The sequence below is a fragment of the Nanorana parkeri genome, unplaced genomic scaffold (assembly GCF_000935625.1).
Source record: "Nanorana parkeri isolate BGI_ZX_2015 unplaced genomic scaffold, ASM93562v1 scaffold821, whole genome shotgun sequence".
NCBI lineage: Eukaryota > Metazoa > Chordata > Amphibia > Anura > Dicroglossidae > Nanorana > Nanorana parkeri.
Window position 1 is genome coordinate 727305 of NW_017307089.1, and position 10936 is coordinate 738240.

General features: G+C 37.2%; 1 protein-coding gene across 1 annotated transcript in view; it reads right to left on the bottom strand.

Annotated features, from left to right (window-relative positions):
* EGFL6 (EGF like domain multiple 6) overlaps positions 1-10936 on the bottom strand; it is a 79176-nt gene that overhangs the window by 51076 nt on the left and 17164 nt on the right. Inside the window, exons 2-3 of the mRNA XM_018565195.1 lie at positions 6648-6763; positions 3973-4065 (exon numbers count right to left, since the gene is read on the bottom strand). Coding sequence (XP_018420697.1) covers positions 3973-4065; positions 6648-6763 — 209 coding nt within the window. The remainder of the gene's footprint in view (positions 1-3972; positions 4066-6647; positions 6764-10936) is intronic.

Sequence of the window (10936 nt, forward strand, 5' to 3'; positions counted from 1 at the left end):
ATAGACCCAAGTGTTGTTGTTCAGTTATTGTTGGTCAAGAAATTGTTTAAAATTATAATTTAATAAAGTTTGCACTACAAAAATTAGAAATTTTTCCCCACCCATAATAGTTTGCATTAAAAAAATAAAATGAAATACCATTTCTCTTGCGAAGGCTCAAAGTCAAATACAGGGAAACAACAATACAAATATATACTGCAAAGTGAATCCTCGTGCCATTTGATCATAGTTTTTAGTTTTTTTTAGACTAGTAGAAAAAAGGATACTATATATTACCTTACTAGAAATGTCTTTATGATGGTTTAGTAAAAGTTATGAAAGGTTAATGTTTGCACTTGTTTTTTGCATGCAGCTGTTATTGTTTAATAGGCAGACACATCTGACAGCGAAGATATATGTGGTGTATTTTTAATGGGACCTTTAATCTCTTGATACGTTATACTGGCAAAAAACTGATTATTTGAAACTGTTTACAGAACATTCATCATTACTATGTACTTTAAAGGAAAAAGATATCACATATCAACTTGTCACAAACTTGTATTCCAGAATTGGGATTGGTGCAAATGTTTTACATATGTTTTATTTCTAAATTGAATCTCCAGCCAATACTTTGTTTGTGAAGTTGTGAAGAATTTAACTGCCTTTACTGGCCAATTTTTGAGTGGCGCTGCTGTATCTGGAACACGCACAAAGCTATAATGGGGAAATCTTCCAATGGGGACACCTGTTCCAGGGACAATTTCCAAGCTGGTACACGTATAGCAAAACCCCCCCAAAAAACAATAGGCTTGCCGAGGTTGTAACCCATTGTGGAGGCTATACTGTAGATACACTTTACGTTTAGAATAAATATGCATAGCTCCCAACTCTCCTTAATTTGAAGGGACTACCGCTCTTTTGAGACCAAATTCCTCTGTCCATCTTTCCTCCTGAGTTGTTCCTTGTTTTGGACTGATGCTATCATTGCTTTGATATGTTGTGTTCCTGACTGTTTTCTAAACCAAACCTGCAGATGTGGCAGGCTTGGTATGGGTACCTGCAACCTACATATTGAACCAGAACACAGTAAATGTAATGCCCAAGCCTGTCTCCTGAAAAGGAATAAAGATGGTAGAGAAGACAGAGATTGCTGTTGTTAATTTCAGTATGAAGATGGTAGTGTATTTTGAAAGGGTGATGTTAAGCCCTACCTTAGATACCATTAAGCCTTCGGTGAGTCTACTTAGTACCCAGTTTGTGATCGGTTCATGAGACCCATGGAAGTTCTGCCACAACACTGCAAGTTCCATACAAAACAGAGAATGCACCTAAAACATGGCCTAAAAGGATATTAAATACAAACCATTTTTCTCTGAAAGCCTATTGTATTCGACTTGTTTCTGAGTTTGGCAAACCATAAACAAGGCAGCAACTCACCTCATACACAGTAAAGCTGGGTATACACTGTTATATTTTTTTTGTTCAATCTGTTGGCTGAGCAAGAAAAATATAACATAGTTACATAGTTACATAGTATTTGGGGTTGAATAACGACATACGTCTATCAAGTCCAACCCATTTAGGTCCACGCATCATCTCATTCTTAGGGATACTGGTATCCCTGGATTTTACGGTCCCTCAAGAAATTGTCCAAACGTTTCTTGAACAAATCTACATAACAGATTCCTCCATCAACACTAAACAGCGTGGATGGACGAATCTCCTGCTGTGAGCTTTGCATTCTGACAGTGGCGCAATTTTCTGTTAGAATACTCGAACAGTACTTAGCTGTAAGCACTGTTTGACCGAGGAATTTCCAACAAGTTCCTTCAGCAAAAGTCAACCTAATAATCGATTTCTGTTGAGGGGACAGGGTCACCAACGGAGCGAATTTCAGTCGATTCCTGCAGAATCAGACAAAATTTGCTTTGCATGTTGGTTGGTCTAGTTGGCCACATTTACCAATATGAGCGTAATATGTCCTGGAACAAAGACTTTCTTTACATAGTGTTACTTCTAGGTGAAGCGGTATAACAACTGTTTTCTTGGTAATACATGTTAATTCATAATACTCACATGACAAAATACAGTTTGATGAGAGAAAAGGAAGTAAGGATAAATTATGCTGCCATATTGGATTTATTAGAAAAGACCTCAAAAATAGAAATCTTAGAGCAAATAATAACACACAAATATACTTTGATGAACTGAAGAGTTCCAGACATTTAATATACAGTTTATGGATAGCACAGATCACCATAGCATTCTGTTGTGGATGATAAGCAGTCACTGTAGGACCATACTGTTATTTGTTTTCCTTTTGCATTATTCTGTTGGAATAGCACATTTGATTGGAAAGAAAGGCTTTTACTCTGATTTTTTTCTTTACTATTGCACTTTATTTTGTGTGAAAAGTGACAACTGGAGAAGTATCTCTGTAATCAGCATTTACTGTATAAGGCAAATCCATGCTTGCCTTCCCATCGTTAAGGATCTGCATTGACTCTTTTTCGAATCATTCGCACTAGGTCACTGCGGTAATGCATGGTGAAATGTACATGTTACCACAATGCACAGTAACCCGCCATACATGTCTTGTGTGCTGGGGTACCAATAATCTGGAATGATACAACGCACCTCAACAATGCACTATAGCCCACCACAACACATAATGTACATTGTAATGTGCTGCAAAAAAATACCAATTGAGCCTCACAGAAATCCAGTGTACTCCTATCTTCTTGTTCAGGCTGACTACACTCTGCCCTGCCTGTTGGACTACAGAACTTAATCTATCTCCTACACCACTTTGTCCAACTCCTGTGCATACATTGTTTTTACTTCACAGTGAAAAAAATGGTGCTGCCTTCACTCCCAAAAGCTTGTCCCCACACCGTGTGTGGGTAAATGGTCTTGGGAGTTGTAGTTCTGGGAGCAGCCCAGTTCAATAGGAAGTAACCTCCCAGCTGCTGTCCCTGCAAGAATTATTTTACGCCTGGTGATGTCACAGGGAGTAATATAACTGTGCCTGTCTACAGAAATAAGGCAAAAGAATACTAAATTAAACTGGAGCATGTTCTAGATGGGTAGAGGGAGATTTGGTGGTACATTTGAGTGATACATGGACCTACACATTAAAAGGCTTTTGAATAGGCATTGCAAAAAACAATGATGCAATGCAAGGTGCTGTAACCCATGAGTGGAGGCTGTTTACTTAGCAAAGTGAATGTTAACTTAGCTTAGTGAAGTGGAAGCAGAATTCACTTCAATCACAGGCAAGCTAAATACTGGGTCCCCCCCCCCCCCCACAAAAAAGCGCCTTGGTGAAAATGAGCCCCACCCCCCCCCCCAAAATGAGCGTAGGTTTGTCTTTTTACACTTTTTAAAGTAAACATACACTTTACTAAGTGAACACCCTCTACTTCATTAACCTAATGACCTTGTAATAACATGCAGCACATGGACTTGTTCAGATCTTAAAATTTGTTCTCAGTCAGTACTGAAGCCAATGGATCAGCATGTCCCCAACCATTTTCAGAGAGGTCAGCAATGGCGGTTAACTAATTTCTTTCACTGAAGGTTTCTTTCCACCTTAACACAGTCCTGTGTTGTGTCTTTGATTCGGATTTTAGTTTATCATATTCTATATTGTAGTCACAGTTTTGCTCAAAGAATCAGATGTTTGCGTTCCCTTTTTAACCCACACTAGAGAAATTACATATTGATTTGGAATTTGATTGGGAACTATTTTGGTGGCTGGAAAAGGCCCAGACAATACTGGGTCACATTTCCTTTGGTATTTTTTCCTGTATATTGATTAAAAAATTTACATTTATTGGAAGAAAAGCCAAGAAAAGTGATGACCAAGGATATTCCAAATTCTAAAACAGACCAGTATTTCTGTTACTGGAGTCCTATAGCATGCAACAAACCAAATCCAACTTTATTTACATTAGGTACAGAAAGGGTTTATCCATATATGCTACATACCTTGACTGCAGCTCCTTCCAGTAAATCCAGGAAAACATTTGCATTTGTTTGGCCCAACACATTCACCATGCTTACAACCTTCCTCACACACAGCTAGGGAATGAAACAAGAAATATTCAATAAGTAACAATTATAGTGCAGGCTATAAAGAAAAAATATAATTTTCATAATTTCACTAAAAACCTATTCCCATAAATGGCTACAGTAATGCAAAATCTGCTTGAAGCAGGTCAAATGCAGGTCAGAAGTAGGTCCTGTCAAATTGTGAAAGATCTCAGAATCATTTTAAACTGATACTAATCTGAAGCCTTTGACACAAGCCCATCTGATGCCATTGCCACTTACCCCTTCAATTAAAATCCTTATTTCAAGAACAAAATGGATGATAGAGAGGTATAAAGAAAGAACAAAAATATGATCAAATCAGATTATGATCTCATTTCTCTAGCTACACCAACATATCTCAGTGTTAATGAGTAATTGGGGAGGTAAAAAACCCTTTTCTGACTGCTACACTTCCCACCTTTAATGTGAGACACCAGAGAATCTCATTGCTCTTCTCTCTTGGATGACTGGGGGTTAAAGGAAGGAAGCAGTTAACAGTGTGGAGCACAGGCAGCATTGAATGCCAAAGAGATGGAAGGCAGCTTCAACAATAGAACAGAGGGGAAATGAGAGTCACGGGTTGCTGGAGAGGTGAGTATTCTACCTCTTCTTTGCACATGTAGCGCTCACCCCCAAATGAGCCGCTGGATGAACAGATCTTCCATAGCCTGTCTAGGGGATTTTAACAACCCAATAGCATCTACCACCCTTCTCTGGTGACTGACACGACTGAGATCCAGACTGTAATTATAATGCTGATGGAATTTTATTGCACAACTTCTTAATAGGGAGAGAGGGCTTGGGGCTTAGGACATCCATGACAAAAATAGTACAGAACAGAACTCCAGACTCACCAGTCCCTTTCAGTAATCCACGGTGCAGAATCAATAGGAGCATTGGCTGACATTGAGTATTGGAGCAGCAGCGGAACAGGGATAGGCAGGAGATCCTCAGTAGGAGAGAAACCAGACTTGCTCCTGAGGTCCATTCCAGTACCAGGCACCTCCAGCAGCCATCAATGTATCTGGTTCTCCTCCTTCTTAATCAGCATGTGAGGCCTCCTCCAGGCGTGAGGCCTAGGCAACATTTCCAGCACATAAGCATTCCTGCCCCCAGGCCAAGCTTGGGGGCAGGCTGGAACTAGACTCCAACCAGGACTAAACTGAGCACATGGCAATTCTCCTGAGTATATATGCACTCTCCCAGCATGCACCACTGGCCATGAAACCCCCCAGTGATATCTGCGTTGGTGCATCCCTTATTTTCACACATGGATTGGTCACCACAGAGTCCAGACCTTAACCCCTCTGAGAATCTTTGGCATGTGGTGGAGAAGACTTTACACAGTGGTCTGACTCTCCCATTATCACTACAAAATCTTGGGGGGAAAAATGAATGCAACTCTGGATTGAAATAAATGTTGTGGCATTGCATAGGCTTATTGAAGTGATGCCATGCCGTAATCAAAGCTAAAGGCGGTCCAAGAAAATATTAGCGTTTGTGACTTTTTTTGGCCAGGCAGTGTATTTTGCTAAAGGATGTTCTATTCTATAGTTATCCCCCTACATATTCTTACAAACGACACTCTTATTTCAGAAAGTCTGTTTATGTCTAGAATTTCAGCTATCCCTATAACAAAGGCGATGTAGAAAAGTGTATCTAGTTTCTGCTAACATTTAGAAATATGAACACGCAGTATATGTTAGCAGTGTTTTAATAAAGTCCTAAATGACTATAAACCTGTGTGTTTATTGGATTAGCTGTGGAGCTGAGAATAATATTTTGTTAATGGTCAAGCCATAGCAGACTAATCAGTAATACACGAACATCTGAAACTGGATATGTGGAATTACAGTAAATGCACTGATATGTAAAACTAATAGGAATACTTTTGTCATCAAATCATATCATTAATAGACATTTAAATACTGTTGATCTAGTAAGAGGATTAAATTACACCCTCTGGAAAAAAGTGAGTGTTTCCAGGCCACATAGGGACAGGTCAGAGTCAACAGAACGGTAATCGTATCCTTGTTCCTGCCCTTTGAATGCATTTTCTTACTTACAGACTGATTTAAGACAGCAGGGACAAAAGTGGAGCTGGTGTCCATAACTCATTTTTTTCTTTTAAAGAGAATGTATGGTTGTTTTGTGGTGATGTTCTTTCTTTGGTAAGGGGAAAAAAATATTAATATTTGCATATTGTATACTCCTTCTGAGCCAGTAGATGGAACTTTAGGCTGTTTTTAATCTTAGTTTATTTTTTTTACTATACATAATGGGACTAAATATATATTTATTTATTGTTCATTACTGTTTGGTGCTGCAACTTTATAAACCAAAAATGTAGCTGCAAGGCACTGGTAAGTACCCCAAGTGAGTTTGACTCAACGCTAAAACTCAATACTCTGCACATTGTTATTGTATTAAGTTTTAATGTCTTATATATTATTCATTGAATGTCTTTCTTTGTAACTGAATTATTATACTCATCATTAGCCACAGTATTGGATGTACAATTATATTATACAAGAACAGAATTCAGCAAAATATTTGAATATTAAACCTACCTTCACATTGTCCCTTGCTGTTTCGTTTCCATCCATAGCAGCATTCAGTTTTGGTTCCATATCGACATAAACCATGTGTGTTTGGAGATGATACAAATTGCCTGGGTCCTCTTGAGCTGCATATAGATGATTATAAAAAAAATATTATGTATACCGTATATACTCGAGTATAAGCCGTCCCGAATATAAGCCGAGGTACCTAATTTGACCAAAAAAAACATTAAACAAGGGCAGTAGTGCACTAAAAAGTCATAAAAAAATCTACTTTTTCTTTGAAAGATGATAGGCTAATGGCTCTGCTCACCGTGCTAAAGTAAAGAGTAAACCTTATTTTTTTTAATTAGTGTTAGAAATGAATCACTTTAAAATTAATTTTTAAACTTAATTTTTTACTAACTAAAGATACACAAATTTAATTTATATATGTTTCTTACTCAGGACATAAAATTGCCTCAAAAAGTGTACATTATATTTCCTGTGAGCTTCTAGGTAAAGTAAAAAGGATCCCATTCCTTCATGTCCAATTGAGTACACTGTACCTTGTGTGAACACAAGGACTACAAGTGAAAGATTTCTGGGAAATACAATCTTTGGCTAAACATAGTTAATGTCTTATCTTTCAGGAGCAGTTTAGCCTGAAATGTTAGTTTAGCTGGATGTATTTAAATTGCGTCTGAACTTTACTTGTATCACAAGAAGAGAAAAATCCTCTGACTTTTTCTTCTAACTACAAAATGAGCCAACAGTTAGTTGTTAAATGCGTAGAGCAGGTTAAAAAAACAACATTGCCCAGAGCCAAGTGCTGGTATGGTTTAAAGTGTATGTTCATTAGTTTTGGATTTAGGGGTTTTAACCTACAGTATGTCAGGTTTTTACCGGGGTTTCATTAGAGACATTTCCCCTACTTCTGTTCTGCTGGTGCAGATTTTCCCTCACTTCCTATTTGATTAAACTATTGTTAACAGGACAGGAAGTAAGGGTATATCTCCCTAATGAAGCCCCTAATAGCAGTAAAAATCCAACAAGCTCTAATCCATCCTCACAAGATCCAAAACAAACAATATAGTGTAATGTGTAGATAGGATTTAGTGTTATGTTTCTTTTTTTTTTTTTTAAATGCATGGTTTAAACTTCCAGACAGAGATACTTAGGAGTAAGGGCACATGTTGATAGATCCTTAAATGAGCTCAGACCAGAACTATATTCATTGCACATGGATCACTGGACTAAGTGTAATTTACACATAAAATTCCACTTGTTACACAGATTGTTAAGAATGATTTGCCATTTTAAACTTTTAGAAGTCCTGCCCAAAAGCAGATGTAACAATATGCCTATTATTCCATTTCTTAACCAGAAAAGCCTCTTCTGTGCCCATAACAAAAAAGAATCGGTCAACATATCAAAAATTGGTAATAGACAGACGTTACAGCTAAATACTGTATATACAATTAAAGAATACATTAGTTTTCATGTTGTTGACATTCCCATTAAAACATTTAGTGCATATATCTAAATGCTAACTTATGATTATGTAATTGGATAGCTTTTTTCATATTATGAAACAGCTAGAAATCTAGTTTGATTAAAATCATTGTGAACTGACACATTTTTAATATTAAAGGTCAGCCTGGCAATATTTCTTTGTATATGGAAACTGCATTTTGAATTTTGTAATTGATGAGCATAGCAAGATCAGAAAATGTTACTTCTTTACTGTGGGGATAATACATATAGTAGCAGTTACTCTTCCATTTTGCATCTTTATTGAGCAGATAATGAAAGTTGTTTTTAGAGCGGAAAGAGCTGTAGAAAACTTTAGTTATGCTGGCCATAGTCAGATGAACCTTCACTTATTAAAAGTTCCAAACACTAATCCAGTGCCCCAGAAGGGCTATGGCACTAAATAATCAACACTTTTATAAGCAATGTTACAGGTGAAACTCGAATAATTAGAATATTGTGCAAAGTTCATTTATTTCACTAATGCAACTTAAAAGGTGAAACTAATATATGAGATAAGACTCATTACATGCAAAGCAAGATAGTTCAAGCCGTGATTTGTCATAATTGTGATGATTATGGCTTACAGCTCATGAAAACCCCAAGAACCCCAAATCCACAACCTCAAAAAAGTAGATTATTACATGCAATAAATAAAACACGGATTGTACATAGAACAATATCGGACCTCTGAAAAGTACAAGCATGCATATGTACTCAGTACTTGGTTTGGGCCCCTTTTGCAGCAATTACTGCCATTACTTTTGCACGATATTCTAATTATTCGAGTTTCACCTGTATACTTGTCTATTAAGCAGGAAATTGTACCAAACAATACCACGGTGCTAACAGAGAACAAATACTAAAACAGAATGGAAAAGGGGCAAAGGTACTTTATGTGTTTGCATACCTCTAACACAATATATACAATACATCCCCAGATATATTTAACAACCCAAACTATTACTTTATTTAAAGTAGATCTAAACACAACCACTAGACTCTCATATTACCATCTTGTCCAGATTTGTAATTTAACTGTAATGTCTCCCTTATATTGTAAAGCGCTTCACAAACTGTTGGTGCTATATAAATCCTGTATATTAATAATAATAATAATAATAATAATAATATTATAACACTTGGGGATCCTGCCAAGAAGGGGTAAAAGTGTTCTCCCAGTTGTGCTCCTTTGTTGTCACCCCATAACATGCACCCTTGGTGGAGACCACAAGTGGTTGTGCTGATACATATTTCTCAGGCGTGGGTTACCACTTTCAGGATGCCAGTCCTGAGCAATGATGTGGAATGATGTGCTGGAGTGAGGGAAAGGAATTTTAGGTTGGTGAATTTTGTCAGATAAAAGGCAAAAAAGTATCAGTAGATGGATCAAAAGATATTTACTCCACTGGATAGTAGGTTACAGAGAGACAGTTCAGACAGCAGTGTTACAGAGGGTCTGTCCAGTTATTGAGAGACCTCCCAGTTTAAAAAAAGAAAAGCCTGAACTTCTGAGTTACAGAGAGAGTACTCAGACTGTCAAACAAAAAAAGCACAAGTACCAATCCATTTAGAGTCTGTTATATGAATAGAAACTTTTTTACGCACTCTACATTAAAACAAGTCAAAAGGGTCTACCAAACCCAAACCAGCACAGAGATTTTACTACAACCCATCTCAAAGATCAACATTCCCAAATCTGATTTAAATGTCAGCCTGGTGTATGGCATTAGTAATAGTTATACTGTAACTCAACGGCACTTCTTACCATTAGGTCCCTTCTTGTAAATTCCTTGGGTGCTTGAACAACTGGTGGATGGCATGACAACATAAACTGTAAAATATGATGTCCGCATACCATTCAGCTTAAGAATGTCATATGTATTGTCCTTGCAGCATGAAGCACATTTTGCCTGATAAAGGAACCCTACATGGTTCCGAAATGTTGCATTTTTTCACGTTATGCTGCAAGAACGTCAATAAAGATGACATTCTTAACCTAAATGGTGTGCGGACAACATATTTTACAGTGGTGTATGACATTGCCACACACATGTTGGAGCAAGAGACAAACTATGTGTCATTCTGTTACTTGTTATATGCTACTTAATTTTCCTTAAGGCTAAGTAGATGGCGCCGTGCAGAACCTCAGAGATGTAAAGATAGATCACTGTTACGCCTTGAGAAAGGGACCCTGCATAGCCCCCAAACGTTGGCTTTTTTGACCTTTATGGCAGTATTTACAATAAACAATATTTTCTTTGCATTTTGGAGTGGTGGTGGACCTATCTTCACATCTCATCTGTCTGTCAGTCTACTCACTCCTCCTGTCAGTATATTCATTGTTACCACATGAGGAATGCAGCACAAAACAAAATCAAATTGAATAATGCATTAATGAATACAAAGCTGCATTAATGGGTGTATTTTATATCTGCCTAGAGATCAACTTTAAAGTGCAAAATCTTTAAACAAATCTGTCCTCCTACTCCACAGTTAAAAAAAACATTTTTACTTTAAAATTAACTACCTTCACTTGCACACTAGCAAGTGTCACGAGCTTGAGGTAAGCCATGCATGAGACAGGGACATCCAGGAACAGTCCTAGCTGGCCTTTTCAGCATGGCAGTATTTTTGACTTTAACTACCTACACTAATATGATGATGATGATGATGATGATTAACCTGAAATCTACATTTTAAAATTAAACTAAGGAGGGAACAAAACAGTAATTTTACTTTGTATATTCTTCTTTTAATATAACTATAGAATACATTTGAGTGTA